Below are 22380 nucleotides of genomic sequence, written 5' to 3' on the forward strand. Positions count from 1 at the left end.
CTCCCTAGGATGTGGATTCTGGGACTTATACTTCCCTCAGGATTCTAGTTCACAGTGACCTATTCAAATACAGTTCTTGAAATGTGCTATTTTGCGCTGGCTTCCTACTGGTCCTTAGAGGTACTGTTTCTGCACTGATGCTCAGATGTATTATATCCCCAGTTTATTAGGTTATAAACTCCCTGAAAATGGAACTGTGCTTATACTTCCCCGGAGCCTCCTGGAATCTAACTTTTGTGTTGGGTGCCTGGTTGATAATCGTGCATCATCTACCAATCGACTAGCCCATGGCAGCCACCTATGGGATTTGATAGTATCAAGAAAAATGATCGCTCACTAAGGTTGAGATTGACAATGGGCAAGGTAGTCAGAACACTTCAAGAAAGGAATTAAAACAGAAAGATATACCACCCAGTAGTTCTGTGACTTTGGGTAAATTATTTTTCTTCAGTGACCATGTGGGTAGAATGAGAGACTGGGTCAGATCAGTGACTCTCAAAGCTTTTGGGATCATAATTTTATCTTTGAGAATCTGATAAAAGTGAAGGACCCTTTACTTAGAAAAATGAAATGTGTTCATGTGTAAAATCTTGCATACAATTTCTGAGAGGCCTCAGACACTTGGACCAAATTATCTCTAAGATTTCACCCAGCTCTGATAGCTAGGTTGGATTCTAACAATGCCATTGGTAAGTGGCAAAATGAACCAGTGAGTGAGCCCTGATTAAGTGAATTGATGAACTGGGTTTTGAGTACCCACTGCTGGTTGCATTCTCTATTCCCCACCTGAACTCCCCTGCCCAGTAACCTTCCAAAGGTGAGCCACTGATCTCCTGAGGTATAGGGTGCCTGGCCCAACCCTATCTCACTACTTGGCAAAATGCTTGAAGTGTAGGCCCTGCTGGTGACTGCCCATGTTTTTTGTTGTTGAGGTTGTTTTTCTTTTTGAGACAGGGTCTCACTTTGTCACCAGGCTGGAGTACATTGGTGTGATCACAGCTCACTGCAGCTTCAACCTCCCAAGCTCAAGCAATCCTCCCACCCCCCAACTTTTCTTTTTTTTTTTAAGTTTTTTGCAGAGACAAGGTCTTACTATGTTGCCCAGGCTGGTCTTGAACTACTGGGCTCAAGCAATCCACCCACCTCAGCCTCCTTAGTAGCTGAGATTATAGGCGTGTACCACCATGCGTAGCTAATTTTTTTTTTTTAATTAAACATAGTCATAGTCAAACATAATTAAGACATAGCCCAGGCTGGTCTTGAACCCCTGGGCTCAAGCTATCCTCCCACCTCAGCCTTCCAAAGTGGTGGGATTACAGGCTTAAGCCACCCCACCGGTTGGGCAGGTGTCCACCTGTTCCTCGGGGGTGGCAGCCCATTCTCAGTCAACTTCTCACCCTCTGGCCTTTTCATTGTTGAATACATTGCCAAAATAGTGTTGCTATAGTGATCTGATCAACAACTTTGTAGTTAGGATAAAGTGATTTTTTTCAGTCAAAAAAAAAGATAAAGCTGTTTTGGGAGACGATTTAAGACAATACTTTTGCCTGGTCGTCTCTTTCTCAGCCTCACCTTTGTACTTTTGTACCTCAAGAGACTCTAAAAACATTCAAATAAGAAACTCATGACAAAATCAGAGGCAAAATGTTAAAGGTTTGGAACTGGCATTCAATCTGCATGAGCTCATCTCTCTCACTCTATAGAATAAAAATAAATGCTAATGATTTCAATCTCTTATTTGCTGGAAATTACAGTTTTTCTTTTCTGCATTCAATGGACATGTACAAAATCATCTCCTTTTTGTTTTGCTGTAGTTTTTTCATAAAGATTGTTGCAGGTATTTGCAGGTAGTCCTGGGTAAATAACAGCAGACTGTGAGAATAGATATGGGTTATTTCCTCTATAAATATCACAAGGGAAGCTTAGCAAAGGATAACAGGAGAGTTTTATCTAAAGATCACATCTTTTCTGACTTTACTTTTAGATATCCCCTGTGGTTTTCCTCTGCGAAGTGATTTTGTTCTAATTTGAGTTTGTAAATGTGTTTCCTTCCACTCACCGAGGTTTTCTCTTTGATGATAAAGTTAGTTTACATGAGAATTCCATCTTTGGGGAAAGAATATCAGGAAAGAGAAACCAGCCCTGCTTCCTCCATGGGCATACCCTATGAACTCTGCTTTTCCAAACACATTAACACACTACTCCCAGCTCAGTAAGCTTGAGGAAGCATCATTTACCGGGCGTAAGGACTCCATCGGGCTTTCAATCGTTCCTGCTAATGAAAAACTGGGCGAGCTCATATTAAGGAAATTAGCTGTTCACCCTGGCATCTTCTTTTAGCAAAATGAGTCTCTTTCCTTGCCTGGTAAGTTGCTCATCAAAGACAAACAGAACTTTTTTGTTTCCTGCCTTCCTTTAAATAGCTGTGGGCAGAGGTGTTTAACAACAGAACACCTGAGAGGCGGCCAGGGAGCAAGCAAAGTGATGGGGAATTGCCTCTCACCTGCCATCACTCCAGTTTTTCATCCAGTATTAAGGGTCTTCTAAATCTAACCTCATCTTACCAATCCAAGTTGGCCTCACCATTTATCAGCTATGTGACCTTGGGCAAGTTACTTACCCATTCAGTGCCTTAGTTCCCTTATCTGTCAAAAAAAAAAAAAGGTGGGGGTGTTTAATATTAGTACCTACTACATAGGGCATTTGTGAGCAGTAAATGAGTTAGAAGGGTGCTTGGTAGATGGAAAGCCCTTGATGTTATTAGCACAAAGCCTGTACTCCCCTTAGACCATTCACACTGTCCTCAGGCCATGCACAATTATTTCCAACTTTTATCTTGTAGTTCTTATTATCTGGAATGTTCTTTTTTTTCTCCCCTTCAGCTAGGATGTCCACATAGAGCAGAGCTATCCAGTAGAAATATAATGTAAGCCTATGTGAAAGTTTACGTTTTCTAAGAGTGGCACTTAAAGGGCAATAAGAAAGAAATGAAATTAATTTCAGTAATATATTTTAACCCACTATATCCAAAATATACTCATTTGAACATATAACCCATATAAAAATTACTGAGATATTTCACATTCTTTTTTATTTTTCTTTAAAATCCAGTGCACATTTTATGCTATAGCACATCTCAATTCAGACACATTTCAAGTGCTGACTGACTATCACATGGGGTAGTGGTACCGTATTGGATCATGCAGGTATAGAGTAAGCAGGCAGCTATAAGTTACTCGTTTTGTGAATAAGTCCCTTGCATAATGGCTGGTACCTGCTGAGTGTTTACAATTTGATGCCAGGTACTAGGCTGGAGATATATATCTTATTTAATTTTTATGACTGTCCTCTTAGGTAGGTCCTTTTATTATTCTCATTTTACAGATGGGAAAACTGAGTCTTAAAGGAATTGAGTAGCAGCTAGTAAGTAGGAGAGTCAGGATTTGAACTCCAGAGCTCATCCTCCCGCCTTCCGTTTATTACCTCCCAGACGGGAGCTCTAAGCAAAGGTCTGCCTTCTCTGAAGGGTCCTCCAAAAGACATGTAAAAATTCAGCACATTGGCCTAGCTGTATAATTCGTTAAGACTAAGAATGTCCGTGAACAGATTCTTCTTGGGTTTTCCCATGACAATTCATGCAATTAGTCACCCTATAAAACTTATATTTATTTTGTGAACAGATTGTGAATAGACGGAATCTGTGTTCTTCTGACCTCTGGGGATGGGGACTGCCAAAGGGAGGATTGTTTGTGAACATCTGGAAAGCAGAGTCCTTGAAAGTGAATTCCTACGTGAAGATCTTTTCATCATAGCGAGGGCCTTACAAGGAAAAGCGGATGGTCTTTAAGCAGTGTTTACAACTGACCCTAAAAATAATCTCCTTGTTTTTATCAGCAGGGACTTGCAAATGATGACTTGTGATTTCAAATCAGGATTAATTTCAGATAGGAAATGTTAACTTACTTTTACGAGTATTGCTTCCAGAGTTCAAATGCTGTTAGTTTACACAGCCAGCTAGCTTCCCTTCGCTCTGGTATTTCTGAACTACTGCTTCTTCTTTTTCTCTAATCAATAAAGGCCAGATTTCGACAAGAGGTGGACCTTAATCCATGAGCGGATCCAGATGGACTCCATGGTTATCAAGGGCCTCGATCCAGATACCAACTACCAGTTTGCCGTGAGGGCAATGAATTCCCATGGCCCCAGCCCCCGCAGCTGGCCCAGCGACATCATCCGGACCCTCTGTGAGTACCAGGGCCCTTCTGAGGGACCCAGGGAGCTGCCTATCTGGGCGTGCCTCATGAAGACTGGCTTGACCTGGATGCCGTGCAGAAGGATAGCCTGGAAAAGGACTAACCCCAGGCTTTCCTCCTGCGGTTTTCCCAGCCCTTTGGAAGTTAGAGGCTGTCAAGAGGGACACAGGCTGTTTCTATGTCCTGGAGGTCAGCAGAGGATTTATTTTTGTTGCATCCTTGGGAAGTTTGAGGTCAGTTTTCTTTCACAGTCACACAACAGACCACATAGCAAAATGATGTGCAGCCTTCCCCCTCCTTTTCATATTTTGAGAAAACGAGTTAATCTTAGAACCATAGGAGAAAAAACTAAGGCCCCTGGAGGCTTCAGGGTTTGTGTTCGCCTGAAAATAAAGGATGTTCAAACAACATTAACTCCTCTGAATGATGGTTGAGGAGTATCAAAGAAGTTGAGTGCTGACATGGAGCTGTGGCCGTAGCCAATGGTGTAAGTTCTCATAGTGCCTAGGGGACGCTTGGGCCAGTGTTCATCAAATCACCTGGGGGTTTTGTTAAAGTCAGATTCTGGTTTTGGTCTGGGTTTTAACAAACTCCCACACGATGCCAAGAACCATTCTTGGATTGGCAAGGGCTTAGACCACTTTGGCAAGCCCAGTCCAGTTTAGAGGTTTTTTTGTATTTGGGGAGTGGAGGGTATATTTCCATAAACCTAGAACCGTGTATAGCAGGGAGAACTGAGAACGGAAATGTTGGCACTTTTTTGTTTGAAGACTCAGATCTTTTCAGTGTTGCCAATATATTCCTCCTGTAGGGCCCGGTGCTCCTCTGGGTCCTCTTTACCCTGAAAAGGTGCTGTCAGAAAGGAGCCAGCACTGGTAGCTGGCTTAACCCGCCAACATGAAGCCCTGTTTTTATTGGTTAGCGGAGCTGAATAAACTCCTCTCCTCACAAAGCATCCACACAGCTGACATCCAGGGTCACTGCTGTGTTCAGGGGTAGAGATTCAGGAGGTTCCCCAAATCTGAGGAATTTTGGCTCCTTTGAAAACAACCCCTACCCTAACCTTGAATGTCAGGTCACCTTTTGTCAAATTAAATTGTTGGGTTATATAGGGAGGCTATACTCCAAAACACACACACGCGCACATACACATACGCACACACGCACATGCACACACAGATGCACATGCTCGTGCACCCGATAAGTACTATTGACCACCCAGACAAACAAATGTTTTCACTCTTCTTCTTTAGAATTTAGAAGCTTAAACTTTCAAGCCACATGCCAAGGGCTGACAGCCTTCTTTCTGGAAGAAATGTTAACGATTCAATTTAAAGGAAGGCCTTGTTTGATTACTCTTTGGCTGAACTTTGTGGAATAACAGGAGCTAGGGCTGACAGTACTTTGAAACACTGAGTCCGTCTTTTCGCACTACAAAGTGAGCAGCCATTTGATGCTGTGTCTCCACCTGCCCTCCCCATGGAACGCCTGCTCCCATTTTGTGAGCTGCTCCAGGCTCACCTCCTTCAGTCTATCCTTTAGCTTCCCCTTCTCCATAGAGTCAAGAACGTAGAATAAAGATGAGATACAACAAGCACATGCCGATTTAGATGTGTGCATAGAGACTGGAGTCAGCGAAGAATGGGTGGGTTGGGGCACCTCTCATGCAGCTCCTGCTGCTGCTTCTTTTTTTTTTTTCCTTGAGTCGGAATCTTGCTCTGTCGCCCAGGCTGGAGTGCAGTGGAGTACAGTGATCTCAGCTCACTGCAACCTCCACCTCCCGGGTTCAAGCAATTCTCTTGCCTCGGCCTCCCGAGTAGCTGGTATTACAGGCACCCACCACGATGCCTGGCTAATTTTTGTATTTTCAGTAGAGACGGAATTTCACCATGTTGGCCAGGCCGGTCTCTTTGGCCAGGATGGTCTCGAACTCCTGACCTTGTGATCCACCCTCCTTGGCCTCCCAAAGTGCTGGGATTATGAGCGTGAGCCATGGTGCCCGTCCTCATACTGCTTCTTTTTTAATGGAAACACTGATCTGGTCTTAGAGTTTCTGATTCTAATTTCCCCATTGCTGGATTCTGCTTTTCTGGATTAAGTGGATAAGTTATGTGAAAGTGTTTTACAGATCTGTAAGATTTTATTATAATTGGCCTGTTATGTGAAGTAAAATTTTAAAATTTCAAAGTAATTGTGGGTGGGGAAGCTGGACAAAACCATGCTAAGTCAGTGAAAATTCTGTTATGAAACTTTCTTAAATAGACATAATTTTACTGCTTCTAGGTATACACAGTTACTCAGATCAGAATAACAAAACTTATTAGATGCCCTGTTTCGTGAATACAAAAGCATGTGCTATAATTAGTATTTCAATTGTGGTTTTTCTCTCTGATCATTTCTGATATTTTGGAAAACGCTTTATTCTGGGATACATTTATTTTTTTTATTTTGGTATTGGTTTAGACTATTATTTTGCTTCCAAAACATGCTTTTCCCATACATAAAATTACCTAATTATCAAATAGCACTATCTAATTAGTGCTAAATTAATAACAATTTAACTAATTAACAAATTACTTCAAATTAATAAATTTCAAATAATACAAAATAATATCAGAGCTACCACTGGGAAGGTGTACTATGGGCCAGGCATTGTGCTGTGCCGTTTACCTGCAAAACCCATTTAATCCTCACAGAAACACTGTGCTGGGGGGATAGTGTCCCCTTTTTACGGAGTAAAAAAATTGAGTTTTTGGGCCGGGCGCAGTGGCTCAAGCCTGTAATCCCAGCACTTTGGGAGGCCGAGACGGGCGGATCACGAGGTCAGGAGATCGAGACCATCCTGGCGAACATGGTGAAACCCCGTCTCTACTAAAAAATACAAAAAACTAGCTGGGCAAGGTGGCGGGCGCCTGTAGTCCCAGTTACTCGGGAGGCTGAGCCAGGAGAACGGCATAAACCCAGGAGGCGGAGCTTGCAGTGAGCTGAGATCCGGCCACTGCACTCCAGCCTGGGCGACAGAGCGAGACTCGGTCTCAAAAAAAAAAAAAAAAAAATTGAGTTTTTGAAAGGTAATGTATTTTGGCAAGATTGATCATTGTAAAGGCAGGATTTGAACTTGGGTTTGGCTGACTGTGAAGCTGCTTCCCTGAGTGAGATGCGTATAGAGAAGATTATTCTTCTAATGCAAAGTAATGTGAGAATGGTTAACATCAACAATTAATGAAAGACAGAGAATAGTCCATGTGGAATATATGGACTAAGGAGACTCTGACAACACAGAATAAAACCTCTAAAAGTTGCTTTTGTTTTTGTTTTTAATTTTTAGATTCACAGGGTACATGTGCAGGTTTGTTACATGGATATATTGCACAATGGTGAGGTTTGAGCTTCAAGTGTACCCATCAGGCAAATAGTGACCATTGTGCCTAAGAAGTAATTTTTCAAGCCCCTCCTCCTCCCAACCTCCCCGCTGCCTTTTAGAGTCCCCAGTGTCTGTCATTTCCATCTTTATGTCCCCGTGTACCAATTGTTTAGTTCCCACTTGTAAGTGAGAGCATGCAGTGTTTAATTTTCTGTTTGTGAGTTATTTCACTTAGGATGACCTCCAGTTTCATGTATGCTGCTTAAAGGACGTGAATTTGTTTTTTGTTATGGCTGCATAATATTCTATGGTATATGTATACCACATTTTCTTTATCCAATCAAATTTTGATAGATACTTAGGTTGATTCCGTGACTTTGCTATTGTGAATAGTGCTTCATAAATATGCAAGTGCAGGAGTCTTTTTCGTACAATGATTTCTTTTCTTTTGGGTGGTTGCCCAGTAGTGGGATTGCTGGCTCAATGATAGTTATATTTTTAGTTCTTTGAGAAATCTCCATACTGTTTTCCATAGAGATTGTACTCATTTGCATTCCCACAAACAGTGTATAAGCCTACGCTTTTCTCCACATTCATGCCAACAGCTGGTAGCAAAGTTGCCGTCAAGTCAAGTAAACATTCATGTAGATGGTGGGGAAGGGGAGGAGTGAGGATGGGATAAGCCCAAAGTGTAGAAATACCATCCTGGCCTCACAAATTTATTCAGAGTAGTGTTTTTTCGACTAGTCATTCTGACTGGTGTAAGATAGCTCATTGTGGTTTTAATTTGCATTTCTCTGATGATTAGTGATACTGACCATTTTTTCATGAGTTTTTGGCCACTTGTATATCATTTTTTGAGAAATATCTGTTCATGTTGTAACCACCCAACGGTTCACCTTTCCGGCTGCCTAAACAGAGCCTATTTTTCAAGACAGGGGAATTGCAATGGAGAAAGAGTCTTTCACACAAAGCCAGCTGTGCAGGAGACCAGAGTTTTACTACTACTCCATCAGTCTCCTTGAGCATTCGGGGATCGGAATGTTTAAAGATAATTTGCTGGGTAGGGGCTCGGGAAATGTGGAGTGCTGATTGCTCAGGTTGGAGATGGAATCCTCGGGGACTGAAGTGAGGTTGTCATGTTGTCTTCTCTTCCTGGGTGGGATCACAGAACTGGTTGAGCCAGATTACCAGACAGGGTGGTGTCAGCCCATCCATCCAGTACAAGGTCTGCAAAATATCTCAAGCACTGATTTTAGGTTTTACAATAGTGATGTTATCCCCAGGAGCGATTTGGGGAGGCTCAAACTCTTAGAGCCAGAGGCTGCATGATTCCTTAACTGTAATTTCTAATCTTGTAGCTAGTTTGTTAGTTCTACAAAGGCTGACCGATCCCCAGTCAAGAAAGGGATCTTTTTGGGAAAGGGCTGTTATCAGTTTTGTTTCAGAGTCAAATCATAAACTGAATTCCTTCCCAAGGTTAGTTCAGCCTATGCCCAGGAATGAATAAAGACAGCTTAAAAGTTAAAAGCAAGATGGAATCAGTTAAGTCTGATCTATTTCACTGTCATAATTTCCTCTGTTATAATTTTTGCAAAGGGGGTTTCAGTGTCCTTTGCCGACTTTTTAATGGGGTTGTTTCTTGTTTGAGTTGACTTCCTCATAGATTCTGGATATTAGTTCTTTTTCAGAGGCATGATTTGAAAATATTTCTCCCATTTGGTAGGTTGTCTGTTTACTCTGTTGATTTTTTTTTTTTTTTGGCTGTGCAGAAACTTTTTAGTTTAAGTCCCATTTGTCTATTTTTGTTCTTGTTACATTTGCTTTTGGTTTAAAAACTCATAAGGTAAATTGCACATACAGAAATACGAGTAAAACATATATGTTGATTGAAAGTCAACCCGTATGTATTAGTATAGCCCTAGTATTTTACAGCTGGCAGCCCCTTAGATTAGTTAGTCCCAAATCAAGACAGAGAAACGTTTTGAACACCACTCTCCATTTGTGAGATCAGTATTTCTACATGTTGGGCTTACCCCATTCTCGTTCCTTTCTCTCCTCTCTGTCTCCATGAATATTGACTTGATTCGATGCCCACTTTGCTCCTTGAACAGCCACCTTCACAACACAATGTTCAAGGAGACCCTTGAGGCTAAGTGCCCAGTGGGAACCTTGAGATCCCACCCAGGACACAGGCCACTCCCTGGGGTCCTCTGTGGCCTGTTTATCTTAGGGCTAAACTCTTTTATAAGAAAAGATAACCCTTCAGCCCTACTAACTGGGGAAGCTTTTACTTCCCTCTGGGCCTATTAATGCCAGACACTATTAGCAACTTAATTGCTTAATGGGGCAATTGGAAGATCTTAGTTGCTCTTGTGCTGGTAGTTAATGAAAGCCAGGGCCCAGTATTATCATTAACTGGCATTTAGCTGAAGTGAGAAAGGAGGATGGTGTTGGTGGTTCCACTGTAATGTTGAGAAGTTTGTGCAGTGACAACATCTAATTCCAGCTTCACAACATTATAAGTAGAACAGGAAGAAAAAAAAAACTTTGATGTCTAGGTCCTCTAATGAGAGCTAGGATCATTTTGGTGGCCTTGAATAATAATGATGCATCTACATGTACATCCGTCTTCTCCTGGGAGGCGTTCCACACAAATCAGCACCTGTTTTGTTTCCAAGAGAAAATACAAAGAAGACCCAAATCATGATCTCTCATTCCTTACTCCCATCCTGCTGTATTTTTTTTTTCCCTGCAAGAAAGAAACACCAGCATCATTATAGTTTCCTTTTGATCTGGTAAATCAGGCAGTTGGTGTGCAGAACTGGGGGATTTGTAAAAAATGTATTCACTGCATCCACTGGCCACCAATTACCAAGCTTGAAGCTTGTTGAGTACATTCTTTCATCAAGTAGAATGAAAGCCAGTAAAAAGGACATGAATGGTAAATAATAGAAATGGCAGAAGTAAAAAAGTCACGTGCCTTTCTTCTTTTTTCCAAAAATGGGAATTTAATTAAAAATAAGTTACATGTATAATCAACTCTAGGATTATATAACTTCTCCTAGGAATAGAACTTGGTCTTAACCACCAAAACCACTTAATTTCTAGGGTACTATCCTCATGGTAGAGACAGAGAAAGAGCAAATACATTCTTCACTGAAGTGAATTGGTGTCCTTAGATCAGTTCCTAGTAGATAATATTGTTTCTCTTCCCAGCAAAGGCTGTTTTGCACTTTTCTGCTTCGGGACTTTGGCACCTGCTGTTTCCTGGGCTTGGAACTCTCTTCCCTCAGATCTTTCTATGATCATGCCGCCAGCCTCCTCCCTTTCTCCTTTCAGATCCTAGCTCAAATGTCACTTTCTCAGATAGGCTTCTGGTTTTCTTGAGACAGGGTCTTGGAGTGCAGTGCCGTAATGTTCATTCACTGCAACTTCCACCTCCCAGGCTCAAGTGATCCTCCCACTTCAGCCTCCTGAGTAGCTGGGACTGTAGGCATACACAACCATGCTTGGCTAATTTTTGTATTTTTTGTAGAGACAAGGTTTCACCATGTTACCCAGGCTGGTCTCAAACTCCTGGGCTCAAGCGATCCTCCTGCTTGGCTCCCAAAGTGCTGGGATTACAGTCCTGAGCCACTGTGCCCAACCCCAGGCTTCTATGGTCTCAGCCTAATACCCTGGTTTATTTTCTCCATAGCACTTTCACTGCCTGAATCTATTTTTTGCATCGTATTGTCTGTATCTCCTCTCTAGGATAAGGTCTATATTGGAGCTGGAATAACTTGTTCAACGTTGTGTTCTCTTTTTTCTTTTTTTTGAGACAGAGTCTTGCTCTGTCACCCAGTCTGCAGTGGTGCGATCTCAGCTCACTGTAACCTCCGTCCCCCAGGTTCAAGCGCTTCTCCTGCCTCAGCCTCCTGAGTAACTGGGATTACAAGTGCCTGCCACCATGCCCAGCTAATTTTTTTATTTTTATTTTTAGTAGAGATGGTGTTTCACCATGTTGGCCAGGGTGGTCTGGAACTCCTGACCTCAGGTGATCCTCCCGCCTCTGCCTCCCAAAGTGCTGGGATTATAGGCACCACCACTCCTAGCCATCAACGTTGTGTTCTCAACACCCTAGACAAGGTCTGCACTCAGTAAGTATTTATTGAGTACGTAAATGAGTGACTTAACTAGCTAAGAGTCTGTGACTACTTTGGTGATTGGATAACGCCCTACTGCTACTGTATGGGAAATTCAAAGACAAGATGAAAGGAAACAGTTGTTCTGGAAACCCACATAGGCCAAAAGTGAATTTCCCGCTGGCAAGGTTCGTAGGCAAAAGTGAACTCCCAGAATTGCAATGTGGCATAAATAAGGAAAAGGTAAGCAAATAGAGTAAAAGAGGGAGGCAGGAAAGAAGGAAGGAAGAGAGCGAGCCCAGTGAATTTAAATTCAAGGCTGTAAAGGTGAGATTCTAGTGCTAAAAAGAGTACAGTTTGCTGATAGGGGGTTGATGAAGGGAGAGACATTTTCTAACCCTCTTTCAAACCAAGCCCTCATTTTACCCCTGTGTTCTTACTTGATCATTATAATATGCATTAACATTTCTAGACTGTTTTTCGCTCCTTCTCTTAATAAGGCTAATTGTGGTCTCAGATCCTCAGAGATTACATAGGGAAGTATGAGAGATGTTTTGGTTTGGTTTGGTTTTTGCCATACTGTTCTCCCTATAATCTGTTTTCTTCTACAGTTTCAGAAACATACTCTTCCACTGAGCTGAGACAGACTCCCTCTGGCTCACATCAGATTTCTTTCTTTTTTTTTTTTTTTTGAGATGGAGTTTCACTCTTGTTGCCCAGGTGGGAGCACGATCTTGGCTCTCCGCAACCTCCGCCTCCCGGGTTCAAGCGATTCTCCTGCCCCAGCCTCCCTAGTAGCTGGGATTATAGCCATGTGCCACCATGCCTGGCCAATTTTGTATTTTTAGTAAAGACAGGGTTTCTCCATGTTGGTCAGGCTGGTCTCGAACTCCCGACCTCAGGTGATCTGCCCGCCTCAGCCTCCCAAAGTGCTGGGATTACAGGCGTAAGCCACCGCACCCAGCCCAAATCAGATTTCTACAGTAAATCTGATTCCATGCTGTTCTCCAGCACCCTCCCATCTCACCCTTCTTTTCTTCTCTACACCTTCCTGCTTGCTTAGTACAGCTGTCATTGGTTGTGTAAACCCGTTGTCCCATAAGGGTCCATGTGTGAGTCTGGCTTTTGCCTAGTTTTTGCTCTGAAATTTGGGCCCCTGTTTTTCATTGCCTGTCTGCCTGGAGACCAGCTACAGCATGCTAGGGTCCCTGGGTACATGTTGTCGTAGAGCACAGAATAGATCTCCCTTATCCCTGTTCGCAAGCGAGGCCTCCTATTTGGCGGCAATGCCCCTGAATTGGCTTCAGCAGTGAGCAGAGGGGAAGCAAGTGGAGACAGAAGGTAGTGGTATGTTCTGGGGATGGCTAGGAAGCAATCAGGAAGTGCTCCAAAGTCCCCATGACTTATTAGCACTCTCTAGCAGCTTCCATACAGCTGCAGCCTCTTTCAATCCATACCTATGAAAAGTTCTTGGCAACCTATACGCTCTTCACTGCCCCCAAACATCTGTACCTTTGCAAGGGGCAGAATCTGGCCGGCAAATCTGGGTCTGAGGTCCAGGAAAACTGTCCTCTTACCACCTTGCTATGGGACCTCCTCAGAAAAGCCACTTAGTATCTCTGGGCCTCAGCTTACTCATCTCTAAAATGGGTGCAGTAATGCCTGAGATAGGTGATATTTTCTACTTCTCAGGGTTATTTTAAGAAAACACAAGTAGAACAGAGGTTAAGGCATCTGACCACTCTTCAGGATGAAGGAGATGTTAATAGATGTTCCCTCCAGGCATAGTTACTGAAGGATGGTGTGACTGACAGGGGCAGCCGCTGGGGGTTCTGTAGCTTTTTCTTTAGACGCCAGGCCCTGGGCTCTGTTCTTGGAACGGGAAGACACCAGAATGCCAGAATTCAGAAACAGAAGTACAAGAACAAAAACTTTCCTCACCGGGAAGTGGCAGAATGGAGGAAGCCCTATGAGTTAGGTCCAACAGAATCATTAGGATGGGGCTTGATTGTGTCGGGAGGGAAGACTTTCCCTCTGCCCACAGAGGGTTTAATAACTGAGTACATGAAATAAACGGACAGCAGGTAGAGTAAGAGGAGAAAAGGTACACACATTTCTTATATGCACAGGGGCTTCCAGGGAAAAAAAAGTGAATACCCCCAAACTCAGTGGGATCTAGAAGCTTGTAGACGCGGAGCAAGGACATAGAGAACATAGGAGAGAGTAAATGATGAATGGGTCCTCTGAAGAATAGGTGACAGATAGCCCATGACAATCTGTCTGGGTGTGGTGTTAACCCCCAGTCTTCCCTCCAGAGATAGGAGTTAATCTTCCCCGGTAATGAGATTCTGGGGAGGGGATCCCTTGGCAGTTGCATTCCTTTTGGCGGATCAGTCTTCAGGCAGGTAAAAGAAAGCCCCTCCCTGAATCTGCTGCTCCCCGGGTGCCCTCAGTGTGAGGCAATCAGCACAGTAAAGCGGCTTGTATTGGGGGGACACTTCCTGAACTCCTTCAGTTGGTTGCTTAGTTTTAAAAGACTGTAGTGATCAGATGTCAGAGAATTAAAACTACAAGTCACAAGCTCTGGTAACAATAAAATTTCATGTCGCTTACTACTTAAGCACATTCTAGACTCAGGCAAAAGGAAAAAAAGAAAAAAAAGTCTAGAGTTACAGTATCACGCTGCTAGCTTTGTTTGTTTTTAGTCTTCCCAAAAATAACCATTTACTTAGACAACGGTCAGCAAATTTTTCTATAAAGGGCAAGATAGTAAATATTTTAGGATTTTTAGGCTAACTTTGCTGTCATAGCAGGAAAGCAGTCATCCAATAAATAATTATGCATGGCTGTATTCCAATAAAACTTTATTTATGCACACTGAGATTTGAATTTAAGTTTTATGTGTCACAAGAAATTATTATTCTTAAACTTTTTCCCCAACCTCTGAAAATGTAAAAACTGCTGTTACAGAAACAGAAAGCAGGCTGGATTTGGCCCGTGAGCCAGAGTTTACTGACCTCTGTACTATACTGTTGGGGTATTTTTCCCTAAATTTTCAAGAAATTGTTCAGAAAATTTGGTAAATCCCCTTTTAGATAGCAATTTTGTCAAGCTTTTAAGGAATCAATTAGCACATACTAATGAACTTGTTCCCTTGATAGGGCTCTCGGTGATTTAATTTTCACATAAATGTTCTTAAAGAAGAGACCTGGAGAGCCTGCAATCCAATTGCTTTGGAACAGGTTTGTGCTGGTGACATTGGAGAAAGAGAAAAAGCAAACTGAGGGGGAGGTTCCTTTGCTAGGCATTACTACAGGAGCATGGGATAGGCCAATACCTCAGTGAGCTTCATGGCTTTGTAAATCTTTAGAACGTGAGATGAAAAAGGGAACAGGAGGAGTGATAAATGCTTTGTTTCACTCATAGCCTAGACAAACCTGCACTTTCAGTTTGCATTTGAGCATGAATATAACTTCAGATGTCCTCCATGGCAATCGCTCTATTGATTTGCTGATGCCTCCATGCATGTAAATCTGAGCAACGTTCATTTGCACAACTTTATTGGCTCTACGGGGAATGATTCACTTTGCTGTTTAAATACCTATTAATTGCTCTTCTGAGGCCTTTGTGCATCTTACATTATCATACATTTACTTATAATCAGGACACCGATATTTTACCCCCTCTGGCTAGGTAGAGAAGAGAGAGTAAAGCAAATGATAAGGGAATGTAAGTTTTCAAAGGAAAGGAACTCACAGTGCTCTGATTTCAACTGTAGCATCTGCTCAATCAGTTGGCTGATATTTCATGGCCACAGAATGTGCAACTATGTACTGTTTATTCCACTCAATTGATTTTTAAACATTAATATATTGAGGTGATATCCACACACATACCCATGCACAAGTATCCTGCCTATTTTTGCTTTGTTTCCTTTCATTTACTTTATTATCCATTTTGTTCTCTTTCCTTCACACTCATAGTGTCATGGCTAATCTTTTCTCTTCTTTCCTTTGGAGCATTTCTTGCTTTTATATAGTTCTTCATTGGAATCATTTCTTAGCACCTAACTTCTGGAATCATTTCAGCTCTTTGATGAAAGAGTAGGGTCACAGTTGTTGTTCAGCACAAAGAGAGGAGGTCTATGAAATCAGCTTAGCACAGTAACAGACATAGGAGGGACGCGGTGCATGCTGGTTGAGTTTCATGGATCTCGTCTGATAATGCAACCAAATATGAAACACGTATGGACAAATATAAATGAGAAGCAACTGTGGGATGACTTTTCTAGGGGTCTCATCAGGCTCCTGGCACAAAATAGAGGCAAAAGTACTTGGATGATTTGAAGCAAGTTTAATGAGGGGACTGTTTGCAAAAGCTTGATCATGTGCTAATTAGGACCATATCCAGATGGACAAGGAGGGCCATCCTGCAAGAGCTGTGACCTTCAGACATGTGTCCCGTGACAACCTCATAGGGTAGAAGTTAGAGAAACACTGTGACTCCTTTTCCTCTGTCTTCTTTCTTGCTGGTGCTTCCTAATGGGCAGGACACAAGTCCCGCCAGGCCGGTCAGCTTCCCAGGGCACAGGGCAGGGTGGAGAAGGACAGAGGAATTTTAGGCATCAAGTATGAAAAGGTAATCACCAAACTGGGTTCTGGTCCAGAATCTGCCACTTGATTCCTAAAATTAGTGAGATTCCTTTTGTCTAAAGATTCGATTCCTCAAGCGTGTTCAGAGAAGAAGAAGAAGGTCAGTGTAACTGGAGAAGGGAGTTCTAGGGGAGAAAAGTGGAAGGAGATGAGGTTAGAGAGGGAGGGCACAGTTAGTGGATGCTGGTTAGGGACCTGGAGCCCACTGGAACCCATTTGATTTGGCTTTTTCTCAGAGAGGGATAAGACTGGGAGGGTTGGGGGTGCTTAATCAGGGGAATGAAAAGACCTTACTAAGATTTTAACAAAATTACTCTTAGTAGAATATAGAGGGGTAAGGGCAAAAATAGGGAAAGTAAGGAAACCATTGCAATAATTGCAAAACAGAAATGGTATTTTTGTTATCACTAAGTGAAGAGGATATTGTGCTCTATAATGCTTATTGTTAGTGAAAAAATTCAGGCAACATAAAAAATATTAAAATGAAAATTATCTTTAACCTCAGCATCTAGATATAGTCACTATTAAAATTTTGGCAGATAATATCTTCCATAATTTTTTTAATCCAATGATGAAATCATAGTACATATACATTTTCTGTACAACAAAATACTGTATACATATATAAATACAAATGAATATAGGCATACATCATAAAATTTAATAACAGCATATTCCATTATAAAGGCGTGCCACACTTATTGAACTAATTCCTCATTGATGGACATTTGAATTGCTTCACTGGTGTAAACAAAGCTGGGCCTCTTGATGGTAACCTTACTTGTCTTTTGGTTGGCCAAGTTCATCTACCCTCTGGTATCTTTTTGAAACAGAGTGGGCCAGCACCATTATTTCTCCCTTAGTTTCTAGTTGGATAGACTGACATACACAGCTGATCAGCAAGTGGATGGTATTCTGAACCCAAGTGTCTTGCCTGCTATTTCACAAATTTAACCAATAGCCTATGTTGCACTAATCTCTTATTAACACATAATATTCATGTATACATTTTGAGATAAAAATGTTTTTTCAAAAGGAAAAATAAATCAGCTGCTGTAAGGCTCTATCTCTAAATCTGAGCTCCAATTGGAATTTTTTGCTGATACTAGCTTCTAATTCCCACTGGTATGAGGAGCCAAGAGGCCTGTCTTAGAACATAGATTAGTGCTGCTTTTGAACTCTAATCCAAGCATCTACCATATTTTAAAATGTGATTATGTCTGCATTTTGGCCCCGTGGATCATCTCTCTCATCACTGATGTTGATCACAGGATCCTTAGGGAGTGCCGGGGCCCGCCAGGCACAGCTGCTCAGGAGGAAGTACCAACAGTCATCCAGCAGATGGCAGTAGTGCCCAGACTTACAGAGCCGGAAGAGCCCTTAAGGGCTCAGTCTGGAGTCACCTGAAGTGGTTGACTTTGAGAGCAGGGCCATTAGATTGCATCAGATAGAGGGCACCTTCTATGGTTCAAAGTCCCAACCAACATGGGAGAGGGCAACTAATTTTAGATTTTTTTTCTGTTGCAACCAAACGTCCTCAAACAAAAACAGATATTTCTTCAGCGACCTTTGGCGTTTATAACATTTTATTTATAATGCTGTGTCCAAATGATGCAAAAAACTGGTACAGTACATTTCTTTCCAAAATAAAATGAAATAAAGAGCTGGCAAATTCAGAAAGAATTAGAACAATGAAAATTAGAAAAGTGGGTGATACAAATTTGTCAGGCTTTTTTTTTTTTTCCTAACATCACTCCTGAAAACTGGGTGATATTCAAGAAAGTAAAGAACCTAATTTCTGACACTACATTGATTATTTCACTTGTTTAAGCACGTATTCATACAGTTTCCCAAATGTATATTTGATGCCTGTTTATGCCCAGGTAATTTCCGGGTGCTGGGGTTTTAGCAGTAAACAAGATCAGTAGTGTCTCTGCCCTCATGAGGTATATCTGTGGGAGAGTCTGTGAAATAAGTCTGTATCGAATTACACTATATAAATAAGATCATCGGTAATGATAAGTGAAAAGGGGAAAAAGTAAAGGGCTAAGAGGGTGTAGAGGATAGTGGGAGCTGCTGCTTGGGATAGGCTATCAGGGAAGGCTTCTCTCAAAGAGAGATTTGAGCAGAATCCCTCTACGTGGAGTGAGTGACAAATGCGGAGGTCCTGGGGTGGGAGCCCAGAGGACACTGGAAGCTCACAGTAAGAGGCCCACATGGCGGGAACATGGTGAGTGAGAAGAATGATAGGAGGTGAGGTCAGAAAGTTTGCCAGGGGTCAGAGCATGTCAAACCTTATAGGTCCTGATGAACACTTTGAATCTTATTCAAAGTTAAAGGTCAAGATGTTGAAATTTTGAGCAGCAAAATGACATGGCCTGACTTATATTTTAAGCAGGATTGCTGTGGCTACAGTGGTGGAACTCAGTGGAGAGGAAGGAGAAGGAATAAGGAGGCAATTTTATATTGCTTTAAGGAGAACAGACATGAAAAGAAAAAGGTAGAATGCCAAATGGAAATCATAGAATTTTGAAACTGGCGAGTCATTGAAGAACCTAGCCGGACTTCCACAATTTTCAGATAAGGAACTGAGACACCACCGGATTATGTGACTCTCTGAAGGTCTTACAGTCACCATGAGCGTTGGATTTATGGAACTCTCTAGCCAGTGATCCTTGCTTGCACTTCCTGTCCTCCTCTCTGTTGCAGGGACCCCACTGACATGCGTAGTTACACCACTCTGTTCTCATCCATTTTCTGTTGGTTCCTCTTGAGAGCAGTGTGAGTATTGCTCCCATACTCCCAAGTGGGGAGTTTCTTCATCCGTTCCCTGAACTATTTCCTTATATAAGCCGGAAGTACTGGGATGCCTTTGCCTTTCTTAGTGCCTCGAGAACATTTCCTGACCAGGAACACCTGCTGTGTCCTGCTGCATGTCCCAGCCACATGTGTGAAAATCATGCGGTTAGACTGAAGGCAGTCTGTGCAGTGACACAGTGGCCACAGGAACCTGCTTGTAAACCCAACAGAAGTTAAGAAAGTTTGAGGATCAGTATCCCAGGCTCATTCTACTGCAGTCAGATCTCACAGGGTCTCAAGAAAAAAACAAAAAACAACAACAACAAAAAACGCAAACAAGTTTTTCAGTGAAAATAATTTTTTTTTCTGAATACATAAGATTCTTTGGGGACCAAAATCACCCCCAGTTGAAATCAAGTACTCTGTTGCGCCCCCAAATGCTCAAAGGTATTTGGGGGCACAATAGAGTAGTAGCAGATATGAAGCAAAGACGCTGTGGGTCCAGGATGGTCTCCATCTCTTGACCTTGGATCTGCCCACCTCAGCCTCCCAAAGTGCTGGGATTACAAGCATGAGCCACCGTGCCTGGCCCACAATGCCTTTTCTTTTCTTGATTCTCTGCTTTTCAATAGAAATTTTAGAATCAGTTTTTCAATTCCATGAAAAATTCTGTTGGGATTTTAAAAATGAAAATATATTGAATTTTTAAAATGAAAATTATATTGTATTTATAAACTAATTTTAGAAGAACTGACATCTTTGTGATATAGAATCATTGACTTAATCACCACATTGTATCTCATCTAGATTTTCTTCAGAGTCTTTTAGTGTACTTTAATAAATTTTCTCCATTATGGAGAAAATTCTGAAACTTAAACAGTCTAAAGTTCATCACAATCTATTACCCTCCTCTCAAACAATAATAAAACAATAATGATGAGACAGGTTAGTTCCCTCAACCCCCTTCGTGGTCGGGAACTGGAGTGGCTCGTTTCACTCAGCTCACCACTGGCTATTCCTCATGGAGGAAGAGTGCAGGAACCAGAAGTTCTTTATAGCTTTTGTTATTTATTCCCAAGTCTCTTATATTCAGAAGTCTGTTTAAGCTTTTTTGATCGAGATTTTTAATATCGTTCAAATCTTATCTATCCTTATGCATTTTTTGTTAGCTTGATCTATCAATTACTAAGAAGATACATTACAATTTCTCACTCTATCTCCCTACACCTCTCTCAGTTTTTTTCTTGATATGTATGTGAGGCCGTGAGATTAGGCGCATATGAGTTTAGAATCATGTTATATTCCTGGTGATTCTTTTAATCATTATTTAATAACCATCTTATCACTAATGATACTTTTTTCCCCCTTAACATTTACATTGTCCAGTAATTATATAGGTACACTAGCTTTCTCTTATCTATTGCCTGGAATATATATTGCATTCTTTTACTTTTGATGTTTCTGTATGTTATGTTTTAGATACTTTCTGGAAACAGCATGTAGCTTAAATGTATTAAATCCAATCTGACAAGCGCTGTTTTTTAAATGACAAGTTTATTGCATTTATAGTTATAATGGCTGACATGTATTATTTATTTCTACAGTCCTATTTTGTGCTATTATATTTACTCTGCTTTTTCCATTTTTTATTAGAGAAGGATTTTTGTTTCTGCTGTTTTCCTATTTTATTTTTTTATTTTTTTTATTATTTTTTTGAGACGGAGTCTTGTTTTGTCACCCAGGCTGGAATGTGGTGGCACAATCATAGCTCACTGCTACCTTGACCTCCCAGGCTCAAGTGATCCTCTTACCTCAGCCTCCCAAGTAGCTAGGACTACAGGCATGTGCCACCGTGCCTGGCTAATTTCTTTTAATGTTGTTTTGTAGAGATGGGATCTTACCATGTTGCCCAGTCTGTTCTTGAACTCCTGGTCTCAAGTGATCCTTCTGCCTCAGCCTCCCAAAGTGTTGGGGTTACAGGCATGAGCCACCACACCCGGCCCTTTTCTATTTTCTATAGGATTGACTGTATTTTCTTAGTCCTTTCTTCCCCTGTATTAGGATGAAATTATACATTCTTTAATTTACCATCCATAAATTGTTAACTCTCAAACTTAAACAGTCTAAAGTTCATCACAATCTATTACCTTCCTCTCAAACAATAATAAAACAATAATGATGAGACAGGTTAGTTCACTTGACTCCCTTCCTGGGCTGGAACTGGAGTGGCTCGTTTCACTCAGCCCACCACTGGCCAGTGCTCGCGGGAGGAAGAGTGCGGGAACCAGAGCGAACGAATGCTGGCACTGGCTGGTCACTCCTCCCTGGTGGAGCAGGCTCTGTGCGGGCCCCGCAGCAGCGTCCAACCGTGTTACCACCAATACTCTTTCAGCTCTGCCGTCCAGAGACAGCCAAGAGCCAACCAGCTTAGTAGAGGGTCAGGGTGGCAGCCCCAGCCCTCTCGGCACCCGGGTTCTTGTCCGGTGTCCAGGAAGAATCAGGTCACACAAACTCTGTTTGAAAGGTGATGAATACAGAAGACTTTATTGAGCGGCGGGTGGCTCTCAGCGGAAAGGGAGGCTGGAAAGGGGATGGGAAGGTGACCTTTCCCTGCAGCCCAGCCATCTCCGGCTAGGCCCCTCTCCAAAGCCGCACTGTCTGAAGTTAGCCACATGTATCCATCTATCTGTAGTCTCCAACACTCGGTTGCTTCTCTGCTCACCGTTCAGCTGCTTGTATCCTCGCTGCTCAGCCACTCGTGTTGCTCTGCCAGCTGAAGTGTTATGAGCACAGGACAGGGGCGAGGCAAGCCAAAAAGGCAACATTTGGGTGGAAAAACGGGGTCAGCTGTTTTCACTTAGGGCTGTGGTTCCAGGCCTAAGGGTGGGGTTTAGCCAGGAGCCCAGCCCTTCTGTATCAATAGAGCCTTAGCAGCTTTAGTCCAAATCAGTTCCTTCTTGTGTTACATGTTACTTTTCAGTATTTTTGTTCTACCTTGTTTAGTAACCACATTTTTTAAACTCAATGCTTGTTTAGATTTATTTACAGATTTACCACTTTCTGTGCCCACAACTCTTTGCATCTTACTCTTTCCTTCTTTGTCTTGAAATATACTTTTGAATAAATGTTTAAAGATCTGTTAGTGATAAACTGTCTCGGGCTTTGTGATCATGTCTTTGTTTTAG

At 42.0% G+C, this 22380-nt stretch overlaps 1 protein-coding gene across 3 annotated transcripts in view; it reads left to right on the top strand.

The window, feature by feature from the left end:
- Window positions 1-22380, top strand: part of EGFLAM (EGF like, fibronectin type III and laminin G domains) — a 196395-nt gene that overhangs the window by 103752 nt on the left and 70263 nt on the right. For all 3 annotated transcript variants that reach the window (XM_025387582.1, XM_025387583.1, XM_025387584.1), the window contains one exon: window positions 4078-4244. In XM_025387582.1, coding sequence (XP_025243367.1) covers window positions 4078-4244 — 167 coding nt within the window. The remainder of the gene's footprint in view (window positions 1-4077; window positions 4245-22380) is intronic.

This window comes from Theropithecus gelada, chromosome 6 (assembly GCF_003255815.1).
Source record: "Theropithecus gelada isolate Dixy chromosome 6, Tgel_1.0, whole genome shotgun sequence".
Classification (NCBI taxonomy): domain Eukaryota; kingdom Metazoa; phylum Chordata; class Mammalia; order Primates; family Cercopithecidae; genus Theropithecus; species Theropithecus gelada.